The sequence below is a fragment of the Nematolebias whitei genome, chromosome 7, assembly GCF_014905685.2.
Source record: "Nematolebias whitei isolate Nwh7 chromosome 7, NemWhi1, whole genome shotgun sequence".
Classification (NCBI taxonomy): Eukaryota; Metazoa; Chordata; class Actinopteri; order Cyprinodontiformes; family Rivulidae; genus Nematolebias; species Nematolebias whitei.
The window spans coordinates 24,182,997-24,203,128 of NC_056504.1; the positions used below are offsets into that span (position 1 = coordinate 24,182,997).

Consider the following 20,132-nt stretch of genomic DNA (forward strand, 5'->3'; position numbering starts at 1 on the left):
TCAGTTTTAGCTTTTTCATAATGTGCTGGTACAACTTTTTGGCTGAAGTGTTGACGTGATGGATGTTGTAGCGGGGCTCAATAACTTTAAATCTGGCGCATCAACAACAGAATACGGACATGGATCTAGAGCTTTAAAAACTTCTACTGCTTGTGTTATTGCTTTGGACCGATCTGAATTACCTGATAAAGGCTGTTTAAATGCTGCTGTTATCAGTGTTTGCACCAACCAAGCTGCTATTCTGTAGAAGACGTTCACGTTCAGATGATGTTGTTTCTTGCATTAACAAGTTAGAAGTGTTGCCTGTGGCAGATCCAATCTTAGTGAAACAACATCGACACACAGCTTTGGATTTGCGCTTATCTTTTACCAAGAAAGCCATAATGTTCCCAAACAGGAGACCACAACAGTATGACTCAACTTGCCTGCTAAGCTGCTAATGCTACGTGTGCTGTTAGATAATAGCGCCGTGCTGAAACACGCTTAGGAACTTTAATTCCGCAGCACATAATTTCTCGTTAATAAAATTTAATGACTGAAAAAATATCCGAAACGGTACGCACGTGGACTGAACTGAACATGCCGTACCGAAATGGTTCAATACACCCACATGTACCGTTAAACCCCTAAAAAGTACCCTCACACAAAATAAGTGGGTACCCATTTTGAAGTCGTATAGCTATTAAAATATGCCATTTAATTAATTTATTGTTTTAAAGTTGGCCCTTTTTTTGACCAACACATTTTAAACTTTTATTTTTTTTTACTGTAAATATCACTTAAAAGTCTACATTAACTGTGTTTCTCCTACTGCATTCCTTGGATAGATGAGTGAGTGAGGTGAGGAGTGTTACCTTCTGATATTGCACAGTATTACATGAAATTTTATCAGAACAACATTTTAAAGGTTTCTTTTCTCATTTGTTCATCGTCAGGTTGTCAGCACATCCATATCGCCTCCCCATTTGTAACAGCAGTGAAAGCAACACCACCCACCTGCAGGGGGACTTCTCCTCCTCAGCTGAGTTCTTTGTCTGTGTCGGTGTATTTGGGTTTCTTTATTGCACCACCACCCTGATTCTCTACTTGGGGTTCCAGACTGTCTACCGTCAGACCAGCCGCGGACCCATCACAGTAAGTATACATTCTTTGCTCAGCCATGAACTTTCTCTACATTTACAGTCTCTTCTATACTGAAGCTGGCTTTATAGTCAATGAGAGAAAGGCCAACCTTGTGTCACGCTGACGTGGCTGTGTGACAAATATTGCATAGGTTGCTTTTCTTAGCACCTGTTACACCCTTTCTTGTGCATTAATTAACTGTGATGTACATCTTTGACATTCAAAAAGTGAAACTTGTATATTATATCCATTCATTACACACAGACTGATATATTTCCATCCATCCATCCATTATCTTCCGCTTGTTCTAAAGTTGAGTCGCGGGGGCAGCTGCTTGAGCAAGGAGTCCTAGACATCTCTTTCCACATCCACCTCTTCTAGCTCTTCTGGGGGGACCAGATTGAGAAGGTTCGAGAAATATTCCTTCCACCTCCTAATGGCATCACTGGTTGCGGTAAACAGCACTCCACTTTCACTGACTACAATGTTAGTAAAGCGCTGTTTCCCATCCTCAGCCGCCTGATGGTTTGCCAGAATCTCCTCGGAGCTGACTGAGAGTTGTTATCCATGGTCCTACTGAACTCCTCCCACATCTGAGGTTTTGCCTCAGCAACAGCCAAGGCTGCGGACCGCTTGGCCCTCCGGTACTCTTCAGCTGCATCCAGAGTCCCAACAGCCAACAAGGACAGATCCTCCTTCAGCTTGACAGCCTCCCTAACCCAGGGTGTCCACCACCAAGTTCGAGTATGGTCACCGCAAGAAGCACCGACAACCTTGCGGCCACAGCTCAAGGCAGCCACTTCAACAATTGAGTCACGGAATATGGCCCAATTGGACTCAATATTCCCCACCTCAGCTGGCATGTGGTTAAAACTCTCCCAGAGGTGTGAATTGAAGATTTTTCTGATGGGTTCTTCTGCCAGGCATTCCCAACAAACACTCACTACACGTTTGGGTCTACCGGGTTTGTCCGGCATCCTCCCTACCTTCTGATCCAACTCACTACCAGGCGGTGATCAGTTGACAGGTCAGCAACTCTCTTCACCCGAGTGTCCTAAACAAATGGCTGCAAATCAAATGACACGACTACAAAGTCAATCATCGATCTACGACCTAAGACGTCCTGGTGACAAGGGCACTTATGAACACACTTATGTTCGAACATGGTGTTCGTGATGGACAAATGTTGGTTATGTACTGTAACCCCAGATTCTATGAGTATAGGCGTAGCCCTTTGAAGAGCTGTCGCTTAATGGGTTTATCCCGTCATGCGAAGCATTGCACTGAAAAATTTAGTCCACGCCCACCTGCTGTGTGGGCCCACCCGGTCCATATAAATCACGTTAAGAGCGGGTAATCGGCTCCCAAATAGCTTTTTCTTCAGCCATTTAAGAGCCAGTGAGGCCCGACGCTTAAAGGGCTACGCCTATACTCATAAAATCTGGGTTACAGTACGTAACCAACGTCCTATTTCGTATAGGCTTCGCCCTTTAAGAGCTGTCGCTTAGTGGGTTAAGGGCAAAGCAGATGTGGTCCTCGCCTCACTGGGTCCATTCGAACACCATTCGAAGTGACAGCTTGCCCAAAAAACGTCTCGTCACTCAGCTCTCCATGTACGTAATTATGCGTACCATGCACAGACACATGCTGTGTAGTTATGCGTTCTGAATGCATGAACACCCCGGAAACTTTCAGCGGGGAAAGGAAGATGCTGAAAAGGGTCTGAACAATATGAACAGATTAATAATAACAAGTGAGCTGATTATTAATGAAATGAACTGATTGGTAACAATAGTCATGAACTGATTAATGACAATAGAACCAAAATAACAGTCACAACATGTGGCTGATAACAACATCTCACACTAAAAACGGGGTTCCCTGAAACAACAATATTCATTCTGTTAAAACACTAAGGACAGAATGTGTCATGGAACGAGCCGTCACATCACGTAGATAGAAGCAAATAAATAAGCAGGGCGTTGTCCACTCGGCCGCAGTGCAAATATCCTGCATTGTCATACCATTATGCAGAGCAGTCGAAGATGCGAAACCTCTGGTCGAGTGCGCCCTGAGGTTATCAGGAAGCTCTAAATCTGATACTCTGTAGGCTTCAGAAATGGCCCCACACAGCCAGTGTGACAGGCACTGGGTGGATAACAGGCGACCTGCAGATGCATCTCTATAATGCACAAACAAATGTTGAGTTTGATGCATTGCAGCTGTGCGCGCTATGTAACACGTCAACGCCCGCACAGGACAGAGCAGATGGAAAGATGTTTCTTCTTCTGATTTGTGGGGGGGTGGGGGGAATGATATCACTTTTGATTTAAAAGAGCTCATGATGTTTTAGGTATAAAGCTGGATTTGGTCTTAGATCAGCTGAGCTGCCATCAGCCTGAATTCTAAGACATGTCGGAGCGACAGAGAGGGCAGATAAATCACTCACCCTCTTAGCGGATGTTAAAGCCAGCAGCAGGGCTGTTATAAGAGACAAAAATTTAATTGGAACCTGATTCAGTGGCTCAAGTGGAGCTTGATCAGGGCCCGCAGGACCAGCGTTAAATCCCACTTTGGAGCAAGTGGGCGTGAAAACAGGCCTGCGTCTCTGTACACCTTTTTAAAAAACACTTCATCTGCGGATGATAAAAAGCTGTTCTGCCCCCAAAACCTTCGTGACAAGAAGAGATGGCTGCAGTGTACGTTTTAATTGTGCTGAACACCAGATTTCTGTCCATCAGCTGCTGCAGAAAGGACAGCATGCCACCTAGTGGACATGAAGTGGCCTCTACACCTTTCTCCGTACACCAGCGCTAAAAAGCTGTCCACTTTGATGTGTACAGCTCTGTGGTGGATGCCACACGTGAATCCTGGATTGTGCGCAATACATCTTATGAGAGACCCTAAGCGGATCTGCTCAGCGGCCAGATCCACAGGTGCTGGCCTATTTCTGGGTAACTCCTGATCGCTCCTCCCATCTGGAGGAGAGCGTCCTCCCTCCACTGCAGTTTCCACGGGCTCCCCAATAACAGGTGTCATAGAACCGGGAACCACGGTGCATTCACGTGCTCGGGAGCCACCAGGAGAACTGTCAATCCCTCCTCCTGAACTCGGTTCAGAAACCGTAATATCAGAGGAGGTGGGGGGAACACATAAAGAAGTGTTTTGGGCCATGGGCTGTGAGCAAACACGTCCACCCCCAGCGACGGTTCGTCTCGCGGGCTCAGTGTAAACCATAGTTGACACTGAACGTTTTTTCATGTCGCAAAACAGGTCCACGGCCGCTTGCCAAATTTCTGCCACGTCTAGGCCATCAGACCAAAGTGGAGGGTCCACTCCCCATGACGCGGACCGCCCCTAGACATCACATCCGCCCCTTGTTCAGAACACCGGGGATGTAAACTGCTCTGATGGAGAGCAGATTTTCGTGTGCCCAACACAGTAGTTTTCTCGCAATGTGTAACATTTGGGCTGAGCGCACCCCCCCCTGCCAGTTTATGTAAGCAGCAGTAACCTTGTTATCTGTGTGAATCAAAACGTGTTGATTCTGCAGCACAGGAGCAAAGTGTTGAATCACGTTCAGAACTGTGCAACACTCCAGAACATTTATATGAGCTGTTGTGTGATGGGGCCACAGCGCCCCTACAGCTCGATATAGGCATGTCACCCCCTAAACTGACAGGGATGCGTCTGTGAAGACTGACACGTGTGACGTAGGCCTGCTGACGGGGACTCCCTCCGACAGAACCAGGGGGGTTCCCAGTGTCAGATCTCTTCTCACGGAGAGAGGAACAGTGATCGTCCGTCTCTTTTGCCTCACCAGATCCATGCGCAGACGAGCAAACCATCTCTGGAGGCGTCTCGTGTAGTAAACCCAGCGGGGCCACTGTGTGAGCTGACGACATTGTTCCTAACAGCTTCATGATGGAAAATAGCTGTTACTTCTCTGCTCTGTCTTACGTGGCGGAGCTGGACTCTTAGAGAGTCGATTCTCGTCTGTGATAAACGAATAAAAGAGCCCTCATGGTGGTCGAGTTTAGCCACACTCCCAGATAACAATCATCTGGGCCGGGAGAATCAATCTTTTCCCAATTTGTGGTGAAGCCCAAAATTAGCAGGTGTGACATCAACACCTGAGCCTGTGCCGACATGTGAAGCGGTCTGCCCACAATCGCCTTGTTGAAAAACTGACAGGTCCAAATCGGTCTCGTTCCTCCGGTCCGTTTGGAACCAGGAAGTAACGTGAGTAAAAAACCTGTGTTTTCCTCTCCGCCGGGAACCCCTGGACGTCTGCCTTGGTCTGGTGATGACAGGACCGTCTCTAAAAACTCCTTCGAACGGAGGGGGTCGGGCTGCAAGTTGCAACATGTAACTCCTGCTATCAGCTTGGCCATCCATCTGTCTGGCAAGCAAGCTTGCAGCCACTCCGCGTAACGTTTGTGGAGTGGGCACGTGTTTCGGTGGTGCGTCATGTTTTTATGGACGTCAGCCAATCTACCGCCCCGATCGTCGTCATGCGCTGCGGAACTGTGTTCCACGTGACCCAAGGCGAGGCTTCCTCGAAAGGGCTCTGAGCGCGCCTCTGTGCCACGCTCGGGCTGCGGGTTCACATTCATGTCTATGTGGACCGGCGTGTGTTGAGGAGAGGCGTGTGAAGACTGTTGGCGCCGCGGGAGCACACGTTTGACACCACTGCGGTGAGACGCGTGTTGCTCCTGCGAGAGCGAGGTCCTTCACTGGGCTCGCTCTGCGGTCTCACATTTATGCTAACGTGAGCGGGCGAGCGCTAAGAAGCGGTGAGCGCGCCTTCATCAACTCCGTGCCGTTTGAGTGAAGGCTGCAAGCGCCGCATAAGCACGCGTTTGCTTCGGTGAGGCGCGTGCCGCGCTTGCTGAGAGCGAGGTCTCTCACCGGACCCGTCCTGCTGTCTCAAATTTATACTGATGCGAGCCGGTGAACGCTGGGGAACAGCACCGTTTGAATGAAGGCTGCTCGCGTCGCGGGAGCAAGCGTTTGACACCGCTTCGATGAGGAGTGTGCAGCTCGGGCTGAAAATGAGTTACAGCGGACCACATTCACTTACGACTGTTGTGTCATGCGAGCATCTCGTCTTGTTTTGGAGCAACGGTGATTTGAAAAACCTTTTGTAAAGGCCACCGGCTCATTTCGTGTGGAGGATGTGTGAAGGAGCCGCTGTCAGGTCATCCGAGCTGACAGACTGGCTAAAAATAGACACTTTCATCATTAAATGTTGTTTTATTCCAAAAACTCGTGTCATCTTCACACACATCCTCCGCAAACCGTCATTTTGAGTCATCTCCCCCTGAGCTCTGCGGTTTGTTGTCCTAGGGCGCCTCCTGTTGGTCATCTCAGGGAAACGCTGATCCTCCAGATGCCGAGGATGTCTGACGGGCGGAGCGGGGAGACGCTGTGCAGCCGTGGAACATCTTGAAAATGGTCCCGAACAGCGTTTCCGTTGTTGATGGGAGCCCTCCAACAAAAAAACTTTATGCAGCTCCTCCCAAGAAGAAGGTGATGTGACGGGCCAGGTGGATCTCTGGAAAACCTCGTCCTCCGGCTGCGATGCGAGACTGGCAGACAACAAAAGAGGCACACAGGTTGAGGATGACGTCAGCTGCCTTGCAGAGGGAGCGCTACATCTCCTCCAGCCTCTTGAACGTTGTACGCCAGCCGCGTAACGTGTTGTTCGCTGTGGCTGCTTGGAACGCACACTGGTGAGCTTGGTTGGAGAGCGACGTCACCGTCTGGTTATGCTTACCCAGAGGCGCAGGACGCTGGTCCAATCTGGACATCTTTGCGCCGAAAACCTCCGCCAGGCTCGGCTCCAGGGGGGCATCGAGGGAATTTCCGCTCGGTGAAACCCCTCCACTCTGGTGATGGGCGCGAATGTGGGAACCGGCGCCCTTATTCTACCAGGAACCGGCTGCGGCCTCGTCCCAGTAGGATGTCACTGCTGGGAAACGAGGCCAGATGGGATCAGGACGGCGAGCCAGAATGGAGCCCAGAAACCTTCCCGCTAGATCATCCGATCTGGGCGGGGGAAGGAGAGGGATGGAAAAAGTCCCTTCATGTCAGCCGCCTCCTGGATTATGCCGGGCAGCTCCAAAGGAGGGCACCGACGGCTGTGAGTGGTGTGGTCGCCGATGCGAAACAAGGTCCGGGGTTGGGGGTGGGGGATTTGCTCAGCCCCCCTCGTTCCGACACTACGCTCTCCAGGAGGGAATGAGCAGCGGGGGCTGCTGCTGACTTCGCCTGTCCCGGAGGAACCATCCGATTCACTCCAAGAGTTGGCGATAAAAGGATAATTACAAGATGGCATCGTCCAGCGTGTAGCGACCTGCCACTGAGAAATTCTCCTCAGCGCTTACCTTGAAACAAGATTGCTCGTCTGCTTCTCCTCGGGGAGGAAAACTCACCAGGACGACAGGAGGTTGACGTGGTGGGGCCACAGGCAGTCTTAACAAAGGTTGGTCAAACTAGACAACTTTCCTTCTTTGTTCTTCTGACAGTGCTATTAGCTTGCTGAAGAAAAATGGGAGCCGATTACCCGCTCTTAACATAATTTATACGGACCGGGAGAAGTCCAACAACAGAACTTCGCTTGGGTTCAGAGAGGCCATTTCTCCCAATCATGCCTCTCCAGGTCACACTGTCATTACCCATGTTGGCATTGAAGCTCCCCAGCAGAATACAGGAGTCTCCACTTGGTGCACCTTCCAGCAGCCCTGCCAAGTACTCCAAGAAGGCCGGATACTCTGAACTGCCATTTGGCACGTATGCACAAACAACAGGCAAAGCCTGCCCCCCCACCCAAAAGCATAGGGAATCTACTCTTTCATCTACTAGGAAAAACTCCCAACACACGGGCACCAAGTCAAGGGGCTAAGAGTATTTCCTTACCAGCTCGGCACCTCTCATCATGGGCAACTCCAGAGTGAAATAAGGTCCAGCCCGTCTCAAGGACATCGGTTCTATAGCCCATGCTGTGCGTGGAGGTGAGCCCAACTATATCTAGTCAGTACCTCTCAACCTCACGCACAAGCTCAGGCTCCTTTCCCACCAGAGAGGTCACGTTCCATGTCCCAAGAGCCAGCTTTGGTAAACCCTGGTCAGAGCGCCAATGTTCCCACCTTAGGCCACTGCCCATGGAGATGATTTCAAATTTTTATTTCTTTTCATCTTGATGATTATAACTGACAACTAATGAAAACCCCAAATTCAATATCTCAGAAAATTAGAATATTGTGAAAAGGTTCAATATTGAAGACACCTGGTGCCACACTCTAATCAGCTAATTAATTCAAAACACATCCAAAGACCTTTAAAAGTTCTCTCAGTCTAGTTCTGTAGGCGACACAATCATGGGGAAGACTGCTGACTTGACAGTTGTCCAAAAGATGACCATTGACACCTTGCACAAGGAGGGCAAGACACAAAAGGTCATTGCTAAAGAGTCTGGCTGTTCACAGAGCTGTGTCCAAGCACATTAATAGAGAGGCGAAGGGAAGGAAAAGATGTGGTATAAAAACGTGTACAAGCAATAGGGGTTACCCCATGCTGGAGGAGAATGTGAAACAAAACCCATTCCAAAATCTGTAGGAGATTCATAAAGAGTGGATTGTAGCTGGAGTTGGTGCTTCAAGAACCACCACGCATAGACGTATGCAAGACATGGGTTTCAGCTGCCGCATTTCTTGTGTCAAGCCACTTTTGAACAAGAGACAGCGTCAGAAGCATCTCACCTTGGCTAAAGACAAAAAGGACTGGTGTAGCGGCTAAAATCCTATATTTTAAGCTACTGGTTGCGGTTGTTCCTGGTAGGCTTTGGTTTTACGTGTGCTCAATCAAGATTCACTATGCAGATCTTCATTTTGACTTAGAAATCATAGTTGTTTATTTTCCTCACAATGTCCATTTACTTTACCATTTCCATTTAGAAACAAATAAATCTTCATTGATGCTAAACTAAGCACAATAGAAAACTGTTTGCCCCTTCTCATTAGCAACACCTGAACAGAATCACACCTGCCCTTAAGTAACCACCTTCCTCTTCTGACATATTCAGTACACAAAATGAAATACACCCCCTAGTGGAGATAAACACAGAAAAACAAGATAAATGGCTCCTACAGACTGGACTGCTGCGGAGTGGACCAAAGTTATGTTCTTTGATGAATGTAAATTTTGAATTTCCTTTGGAAATCAAAGTCCCATAGTCTGGAGGAAGAGAGGACAGGCACAGAATCCACGTTGCTTGAGGTCCAGTGTCAAGTTTCCACATTCAGTGATGGTTCGGGGTGCCATGTCATCTGCTGATGTTGGTCCACTGTGTTTTCTGAGGTCCAAGGTCAATGCAGCCATCTACCAGGAAGTTTTAAAGCACTTCATGCTTATTGCTGGTGACCAACTTTATGGAGATGCAGATTTCATTTTCCATCAGGACTTGGCACCTGCACACAGTGCCAAAGTTACCAGTGCCTGGTTTAAGGACCATGGTATCCCTGTTCTTAATTGGCCAGTAAACTCGCCTGACATTAAACCCATAGAAAATCTATGGGGTATTGTGAAGAGGAACATGCGACACGCCAGACCCAACAATTCAGAAGAGCTGAGGGCCACTATCAGAGCAACCTGGGCTCTCATAACACCTGAACAGTGCTACAGACTGATGGACTTCATGCCATGCGGCATTGCTGCAGTAATCCAGGCAAAAGGAGCCCCAACTAAACATTGAGTGCTGTACATGCCAATACTTTTCATGTTCATACTTTTCAGTTGGCCAACATTCTTAATTTTTTGAAGAGGATTGAAGAGAATTTATTGTTGAGTTATTTTACATATCAGTTAAATAAACTTACCATGCTCTATTCAGGAAAATACTCTACACAGTATTGCTCCCTGCTTCGGCTGTGCTAAAAGTGAAACTTAAAGTGAACGGCCAAGACATGAAAGTAGTCCTCATACGGCCTCTGCTGGATACATTGTGCAATTATGTCTGGTTCCAACATTTTAGGGGTGAAAAACAGAAGTGTTTACATCGGTGAAAACCTAAAATATCGGCACTACAGATACATCGGTTGGGTTCTACGTAAAATGCCATCTATTGATTTTTACAGCACATGAAACATGAACTAGAATGTGTTTGGCGTTAGTATGACATCGATATAACTTTCGTATGTACGTAAACATGCTGAGTTCCAACTGTACCTTCTTTCAGGACCTGGTGGTGACTGCTGCCTTCGCTTTCCTGTGGCTTGTATCCTCCTCAGCCTGGGGCAAAGGTCTGACCGATGTAAAATGGGCCACTAACCCCAAACATTTAGTGGAGTCGTGCCAGTACTGTAAACCAGGAGAGTTTCCTCCTATGGGACGCCTAAATGCCTCTGTGGTAAGTTTTGTTGATGTGCACCCTGCTTCCGTAAAGCAGTCTGCTGGCTCATTAAGATTTCATTTGATATTTGATATATATTTAATTTTTATTATTGTGATTGAATTAGGATTTAAGTCATCTTCAAAATATTTATAGCTTTCAACAAAAGATCAATTTGCAATCCTTATTCCAAAAAAAGTTAGTTACACAACAGGTTGCACGCCCGCCTGTTGTGTGTCTCTGCTCTGCTATGACAGCCTCAGAAAGCAAAAGGGGGGGGGGTGGGGTCTGTCTTTCCCCATCACCAATTGTGTGTTGTGTACAATCTTATGTTGAAAACTCGCAAAAGAGTGAGTCTGCATAAGTCCAACTGTTAAGTATCGAGGGACTACTGTCTAATATAAATATGGTATATTAAGCAGCCTGAACATGAGTTTGTTGTGAGCAGTTGGGTATGAATATAGCAGCTTAAGGAAATCATCAGCATGGATAATTAGCACAGATAAAGTGTCAGATCTCCAATTAAAGTGGCATTACAGTGATTTTCATGGTTAGGGATTTATGAGTCTAATGGCTTCAGGGTAGAAGTTGTTCCTCAGTCTAGTGGTTCTTCACTTAATGTTCCACAACCTCCTGTCTGAGAGGAGCGGGGGGAAAAAAATGTGTGTGCTGGGTGAGTGGGGTCTTTCATGATGCAGGTGGCCCTCTTCCTGCATCTGGAGGTGTAGATGTCTGTGATGGTGGGGAGGCTGACTCCCAACAGTCTTCTGTGCAGCCTTTACCACTCTCTGCAGAGCTTTTCTCTTTCCAGCAGATCAGCTCCTATGCCACACATTGATACTGGACCACTGCACACCTGTAGAAGGAGGTGAGGACTGAGCTTCCCAGTCCAGCTCGCCTCAGCTGCCTGAGGAAGTAGTCTCTGATGAGCTTTCTTGATCAGACTGGTAGTGTTGTTGCCCCAGATGAGGTTGTCATTCAGGTGCACACCCTAGTAGACCACTTCCACCATAGATCCCCCTTTGTGCAGAAGTGGGTAGATGTGTTTGCACCTTCTGAAATCAACAATCATGAAACATTTAATTAATGTGATGAAATCTTTGCTCACAGGACAAAGATGAAAATCAGTAGTGGACATCTGATTTTTGGGCTTTTAAGGGATGTTGAATTTAAAACAGCTGAAAGAGCCTAATGAAACATTTTGAAAAAGATCTCATAATTACCGTGACCTAGGGCTGGACAATAATTCAATATCAATAGGGGTGCAGAAAAGAATTGATTCATTAAATAATCTAGATTCTTAGTCCTGGCGATTATGTATTCATTCTAAAGGCCCATAAATCGATTTTAAAAATATGTTTTAAGTTTTATATTTTTCTGCTCCTACTCCCGAGCATACTGCATATCACATTACGTGTCCACTCGGCTGCCCTTAGAATCTGGCCATGTAGGCCACTGTATAGCAAGCTAGTTAGCTAGTTGCACAGGCTTTGAAATTTTGTTTAAAGATTTACCAACTATCAATCAATATGGTTAAGACTGTGAAGTCTGTATATTTCATATTAGGTTAAGTTTTGAAAATAAAGCAAATGGTAGTGCAATATAGTAAAAAAAAAAAAACTGAAGTCTGTATTTTATTTTGAGTTAAAGGTTAATGCACTATGGTAGGCTGAAGTCTTTGTTTACTTTTCTATTTATATATTTGAATTATTTGTCTGTGATGGACTTGCAACCTGTCCAGAGTGTCCCCCGCCTCACTCACAGTGATGGCTGGATATGGGCACCAGTGACCCCGTGACCCATAAAGGAAGAAGTGGGTAAAGATGATGGATGGATGGATGGATGGATGGATTGATGGATTGATTCATGGATGGAAGGAAGGATGGATGGATTCATGGAAGGATGGATTGATGGAAGGATGGATTGATTGATGGATTGATTGATGGATGATCGATCAATCGATCCCTAGATTTTTATTTTAGAAAAAGCTAGGCAGCATTATTACTATTGCTGCTAATTTAAGTTACAGAATTTTATGCACTCCTACATTTGTTCCTATTTTTGGTATAAATATAAAATGATGCAAAAACATTAGATACAATAAGGAACCTAAAATTGTTGTTTTAAACAAATGTTCTATTTGTTTAATCTTTTCATCTTGTCAGTTACATAATTGAAACAAAATTTATGGCCATTTCAATAGAAAAATCGTTTCTGAATCGAAAATAATTTCTGAATCAAAAAATCGATTTTGAATCGAATTGTGACTCCAAAAATTGGAATCGAATCGCCAGACACTGAGAGATTTGCACCCCTAGTCATGATATGCTTTTGTTCAATAACGGTGATATTAGTTTTAAGCACATTTTTGATATTTTGATATGACTACAGCATTTCACTGACTCATTTTTTTTTTCTGTTCGGGTTGAAGCGGCCACTTCAGTGTCAACCCAAACAGAAAAAGCCGCGACACAACTACATAAGTGCGTGGTGACATAGATATTACGCAGAAGGAGTTAGCAGTAGCAGGCTAAGCTAATCTAGAACACATGGTAAGTTTTCGCTTCAAAATGAGTGCCCATGACCGTCAGAATGTGACTGAATAAGCTTTCACAAGCAAAGAGAAAGCAGATGGCATAATTGATAAGAGAGAAAAGAGTAATTTGGCGGTTTGGAAGTGGTTTGGCTATCTAAGATGTGATAAACTGCAGGTTTAGGTTTCATGTGCTACAAAATGTGCCCGAGAGTCTTTCCAACTAGCAGTGGGAAAACTTGTTTCACCATCTAAAGAGTTTCCACTTGATAGAATATGCTGAGAGTCAGAAGATGAAACTCAATAAAAGTTTGAACCAACGTGTCCCTGAAACAATACCCCCAGCTGTATCAAAAGAGAAACATGCAGCAAACGCAGACGGTTTGCTGCATGGGTTAGGTTATGTTGTTGTTTAAAGTTAAAACTATTAATATTGACGAAGTTGAGAGTTTTATGTTTATTGGACGGTGATTTCAAATTTCTTTGAAGGCTAAATACAAATAAAAGGTGAACATTAATTTATTTGTAGTTTATACATTTTTTCTGAGGCTTTTATATTGTTTATATGATATCGGAATTATATCGTTATCGACCGAAATTAAGAAATATATTGTGATAAAAGTTTTGGCCATATCGTCCAACCTTGGTTGTCAACATGCACTAACGGTCTCAAGGAGCTGGGGGGGGTATTTTAATGTGTTAAAATTTGGTCTATTTGCTGTCACTTGCTAACTTGTTTCTGTATCTTTCTGTAGATTTTTGGTTTCTTGAACTTGATCCTGTGGGCAGGGAACTGTTGGTTCATCTACAAGGAGACACCGTTCCACAAAGAGCCCATCCAAGCAGCCACCTCACAGGAAGGAGGAGCTCCTGGGCCTTAACCAGATTATGGCTTTAGGGCCTTAGAAGTTTCCGTTTTTCCCATACAGAAACACGTTCTGTACAATCGTCCTCATGTTAACCTGGTAAAGTGGAAACAAAAAGAATAAGTTTGTCATTAATACCCCCGTTTGCTCTGAACCCATAGCTTAAAATAATCCCTAATATTTAGGCAGCATATGCTGCCTAAAACAATAAGTGCAAATATAAACTTAAATGCTTTCACACTTTATATAACTTGAACTTTGGATCTTTATTGCTGTGATGTAAAGATTCATTTATGTTTTTCAGTAGACCTTTTTAATGACGACCCTTTAAGGCACCTGGTGATCAAATAACAAACCGGCAGCAAAACTTCACATTACCAAGTCTTTTTCTGTTTAATGAAAACGTTGCGCTTGGATGCCTCAGTAAACACTAAGACTTGTATTTTTGCGTGAACCATCTTTTGCTTAATGCAGAGACATTATTTATACCCAGTTCTTTTGTATTTTTATTAACATTAATCGGTCTGGAGCATGTTTGAAGTGTGGTGATTTGTTTCTGTATTTCCATTGAAAACAATTTGAGTGCAGCTTCTTTTTGTCTTTACTTTTGGACGTTTCCTGAATTGGTTGTACCACTGTGTACATTTAGCCTAACTGGTATAAATTGTTTCAACTTGTAAGAGACAAAAAACTTGGTTGATGAACTGATATCTTGACTTGGTGCCTCCTGCTACTATGAGTTGTACACAAATTTAATTAAATTTAAGTTTTTGTATTAATTTTCTACAGTTCTGAGACACTTTGCTTATTGTATTAACAGTTTTCAAAGATAAAGCTGCGTAAAGTAACTCAAACACAAATTAGTGTGCCTAGTTGTGACACCAGTACAGTAATATATTGTTGTGAAAACAGAAATTAGAAATCCTGTCATAAGTTTTAACTAGGCTTCATTAGAGCGTTGTGTTGATTTTTGACGAGTAATAGTCTTGTGTGTCTAGTTAGTGCAAAAGAAAACAGTTTAACTGTGTTAATAACTATAAAACACAAGAACTACACAACTGCCACATTCTGCCAGTCTCTTTATTTTTTGCTGCAATAATAAAAAGTTGTTTTTGTTTTTATGTTTTTAATTAATTTTGACCGTTCAGTGAAATTGCTTTCTTTCTGTTTGGGATTATGAGCGTAAAGTTGGTTCTAGGAAGAAATAAAAAAGCCCACTTGTTGTTGTTGTTGTTAGTTTATTTGACAGGGATAATGCACACAAACAAAACAACAAGTCTGTGATGGATGTGTTGCACAAAGAGTATATAGCTATAGCTAATTCGCAACTCTAGTCCCTGGTTAGGCATTTCTACGCCTTAAAATACATACAATTTATCAATCAAAATACAGTAAGAATATGCATGTATTCATGCCTACATATTCATGTAATCAAACTTACAACCTCCAAATTCATTTAATAAAAACTACATTAAAATATGAACAATTTAAAACTATAGGTACAATAAAAATACAAAACTTTTTTTTTACAGTCAAACTTTATTTACAGTCATATGATAAAGAAAGTAATTCAGCATATAAAATGTATGGTCTTCACCTGGTTTTATAGTTATTTAAATATAACTAGGGTGGTGAAAGCGGGGCAGTAAATGTATTACTCCTTTTTGACCTGTCATAGGTGAGGGACCAGACAAAGTGCAGCCCAAAGACCCTGATGATGAGTGAAATAAACGGACTTAATGTTCTCTTGCCCGGACGTGGGTCACCGGGGCCCCACTCTGGAGCCAGGCCTGGAGGTGGGGCACGCGGGCGAGCGCCTGGTGGCCGGGCTTTTACCCATGGAGCTCGGCCGGGCACAGCCCGAAGAGGAGACGTGGGTCCCCCTTCCCATGGGCTCACCACCTGTGGGAGGGGCCAAAGGGGTCGGGTGCAATGTGGGATGGTTGGTGGCCGAGGGCGGGGACGCTGGCGGTCTGATCCTCGGCTACAGAAGCTGGCTATTGGGACGTGGAATGTCACCTCACTGGTGGGGAAGGAGCCTGAGCTGGTGTGTGAGGCTGAGAGGTTCCGTCTAGAAATAGTCGGACTCACCTCTACGCATGGCTCGGGCTCTGGAACCAGTTTCCTTGAAAGGGGCTGGACACTCTTCCACTCTGGAGTTGCCCCTGGTGAGAGGCGCCGAGCAGGCGTGGGTGTACTTATTGCCCCCCAACTTGGTGCCTGTGTATTGGGGTTCACCCCGGTGAATAAGAGGGTGGCCTCCCTCCGCCTACTTGTGGGGGGACGGGTTCTGACTGTCGTTTGTGCTTATGCACCAAACGGCAGTTCAGATTATCCACCCTTTCTGAAGTCCTTGGAGGGGGTACTGGAAAGTGCACCTTCTGGGGACTCCCTTGTTCTGCTGGGGGACTTCAATGCTCATGTGGGCAATGACAGTGAGACCTGGAGGGGTGTGGTTGGGAGGAACGGCCCCCCTGATCTGAACCAGAGTGGTGTTCTGTTGTTGGACTTCTGTGCTCGTCATGGATTGTCAATAGCGAACACCCTGTTCAAGCATAAGGGTGTCCATATGTGCTCTTGGCACCAGGACACCCTAGGCCGCAGTTCGATGATCGACTTTGTCATTGTCTCATCTGATCTGCTGCCACATGTCTTGGACACTCGTGTGAAGAGGGGCGGAGCTGTCAACTGATCACTACCTGGTGGTGAGTTGGCTCCGATGGTGGGGGAGGATGCCGGTCAGACCTGGCAGACCCAAACGTATTGTGAGGGTTTGCTGGGAACGTCTGGCAGAGTCTCCTGTGAGACGGAGTTTCAACTCCCACCTCTGGGAGAACTTTGAACATATTCCGAGGGAGGTGGGGGACACTGAGTCTGAGTGGACCATGTTTCGTGCCTCTATTGTCGAGGCGGCTTACCAGAGCTGCGGCCGCAAGGTTGTCGGTGCCTGTCGTGGCGGCAACCCTCGAACCCGATGGTGGACACCGTCGGTGAGGGATGCTGTCAGGCTGAAGAAGGAGTCCTATCGGGCCTTTTTGGCCTGTGTGACCCTGGAAGCAGCTGATGGGTACCGGCAGTCCAAGCGACATGCGGCTCGGGTGGTTGCTGAGGCAAAAACTCGGGCATGGGAGGAGTTCCGAGAGGCCATGGAGAACTACTTCCGCACGGCTTCGAGACGATTCTGGTCCACCATCCGGCGTCTCAGGGGGGGAAAGCGGTACGCCACCAACACTGTTTATAGTGGGAGTGGTGTGCTGCTGACCTCAATTCGGGATGTTGTGGGTCGGTGGGCGGAATACTTTGAAGACCTCCTCAATCCCACCGGCACGTCTTCCACTGAGGAAGCGGAGCCTGGGGACTCTGGGTCGGGCCCTCCAATCTCTGGTGCTGAGGTCACCGAGGTGGTTAAAAAGCTCCTCGGTGGCAGGGCCCCGGGGGTGGATGAGATTCGTCCAGAGTTCCTTAAGGCTCTGGATGTTGTAGGGTTGTGTTGGCTTACGCGACTCTGCAATATTGCGTGGACATCGGGGGAAGTTCCCCTGGATTGGCAGACCGGGGTGGTGGTCCCCCTGTTCAAGAAGGGGGACCGTAGAGTGTGTTCCAACTACAGGGGAATCACGCTCTTAAGCCTCCCTGGTAAGGTCTATTCGGGGGTTCTGGAGAGGAGGGTCCATCGGATAGTCGAACCTCAGATTCAGGAAGAGCAGTGCGGTTTTCGTCCTGGCCGTGGAACACTGGACCAGCTCTACACTCTCAGCAGGGTCCTGGAGGGTGCGTGGGAGTTTGCCCAACCAGTCTACATGTGCTTTGTGGACTTGGAGAAGGCGTTCGACCGCGTCTCTCGGGGGGCCCTGTGGGGGGTACTCTGGGAGTATGGGGTACCGGGCCCTTTGATACGGGCTGTTAGGTCCCTGTATGACCGGTGTCAGAGCCTGGTCCGCATCGCCGGCAGTAAGTTGGGCTTGTTCCCGGTGAGAGTTGGACTCCGCCAAGGTTGCCCTTTGTCACCGATTCTGTTCATAACTTTTATGGACAGAATTTCTAGGCGCAGCCAAGGTGTTGAGGGGATCCGTTTTGGTGGCCTTAGGATTGCTTCTCTGCTTTTTGCAGATGATGTGGTCTTATTGGCTTCATCAGATCGTGATCTACAGCTTTCGCTGGAGCGGTTCGCTGCCGAATGCGACACGGCCGGGATGAAGATCAGTTCCTCCAAATCCGAGGCCATGGTCTTGAGCCGGAAAAGGGTAGAGTGCCCTCTCCGGGTCAGGGAGGAGGTCCTACCCCAAGTGGAGGAGTTCAAGTATCTTGGGGTCTTGTTCACAAATGAGGGAAAAATGGAGTGTGAGATCGATAGGCGGATAGGTGCAGCGTCTGCAGTGAAGCAGGAGTTGTACAAGTCTGTCGTGGTGAAGAGAGAGCTGAGTCAAAAGGCGAAGCTCTCAATTTACCGATCGATCTACGTTCCCTCCCTCATCTATGGTCACGAGCTTTGGGTTGTGACCGAAAGAATGAGATCTCGGATACAAGCGGCCGAAATGAGTTTTCTCCGCAGGGTGTCTGGGCTCTCCCTTAGAGATAGGGTGAGAAGCTCGATCATCCGGGAGGGACTCAGAGTAGAGCCGCTGCTTCTCCACGTCGAGAGGAGCCAGTTGAGCCCCCCCCCCCCCCCCCGAGAATCTCTGGAGCAGGTGACGACGGTAGGGGCTTTAGCCTGGTTGATGTCCATGAGAAACATGACACACAAAAATGCGCGCCCGCTCTCCGAGCGTTACTCAGTGATACTTGGACGGATGGATGGACCGTGTCATCAACGGGTTACACGCTGCAGTTCGCAACTCAAACCCCACCGTTCAGAGGGATTATAGAGACTGTTCTGTCATCTCCAGAGCAGAGCTCGTTTCTCCAGTCAGAAGTTCAGGAATTTCTGATGAAAAATGTGATTTCCAGAGTTCCCAACAGAGAGGAAAATACTGTTTTTTTTTCTTCCCACTACTTCCTGGTTTTGAAAAAAAATGGAGGGATGAGACCCATTCTTGACCTGTTCATGTTTAACAATTCGATCATGGAGAGACGATTCCACATGCTGACAATCAAACAGCTGCTGGAGAACTTCACCAGAACGACTGGTTCTCCTCCATAGATCAGAAGGGCGCATATTTTCAAATTTCCTCTGTAGTGAACTAGGCCTCAGGTCGAATCTGGCCTTGAGGGGCCTTCCTGGAACAAGAACTGTATTTCATTGATTTGAGTCCAGAAACACAAAATCAAGTCCATCCAGAAGACTTTTTAAGTGTCCTGCACTGATCAATTGAAAGAACACTCTCTTTTCTATTATCATTACTATTTTACAAATGTTTTGATAATCAAATTGTGTTTAGTTCAAACCATTTCCAAATGTTGAAGTGAACTAATCATTTTTAATCAACTGTGAAACAGTAATAATGACTTTAATCCTCATTCAAAGTAGAAATCAGGTTAATGATGCATTGTCTGATTTTCTGTCTTCAATGAGCAAGTTGTGTAAGTTGGTCAAAGTTCAAGTTTCGGTCAACTGCAAGTTTACTGAAAAAGAAATGTCATGTTTAACTTTTTCAGGCAGATACTAGAGAATTGACTCCACGAAGTCTGAGTTCTTCATAACAATCTTCTGTCTGTTCCTAAACACAATCTTTTTCTTTGACTTTTTAATAACCTCTTACATCACAAAAACACACCTCTGTTTGGTCCAACCGACCAATCAGAAAGTCCTCAAATGAACCGGAAGTGACCTTTTTTAAAAGGTGCAACACTTCCTAGTTCAAAGAGGTTCCAGCTCCAGTCGAGTTCAGAGGAGAAGTTCACGAGTTCTGGAGAGCTCAGTAGTTCTGAGAAGTTCTCGGCCGTTCTGGGAAGAACTCTGAGCAGAACGCTGAGAGAATGCTGGAATGCAGAATGCTCAGGACATCTGCGACTAAGCTGAACAAGAGAAGTTCAGAGGAATTATGAAGTCTGTTCTGGATGATCTCACGACTCCGAACGGTTCCCTACTATCCTTACGAAGACGCTGAAAAGTGGCTTGAAGTGGAAATTTACGCCGGAACTGACATATCTTCAGAAAGGTAAAAAGTCGATCTTCAACCGCAAAGCGTACCGTTGGGTTAAGCTGGTCCAAAGGAGCGTGTCGTTCTGGTTAAAACAGACAAATTCCCTCACCCATCTCTCTCAACTTAAACTTCATTTC

General features: G+C 46.2%; 1 protein-coding gene across 1 annotated transcript; it reads left to right on the forward strand.

Annotated features, from left to right (window-relative positions):
• The first annotated feature begins 827 nt into the window (after positions 1-827).
• LOC119412732 (synaptophysin-like protein 2) lies at positions 828-14,437 on the forward strand. The gene is made up of 4 exons (XM_037679769.1): positions 828-831; positions 908-1,134; positions 10,361-10,531; positions 13,802-14,437. The coding sequence occupies exons 1-4, from the start codon at positions 828-830 to the stop codon at positions 13,925-13,927; spliced, it is 528 nt and encodes a 175-aa protein (XP_037535697.1). The 3' UTR covers positions 13,928-14,437.
• Positions 14,438-20,132: the final 5,695 nt, after the last annotated feature.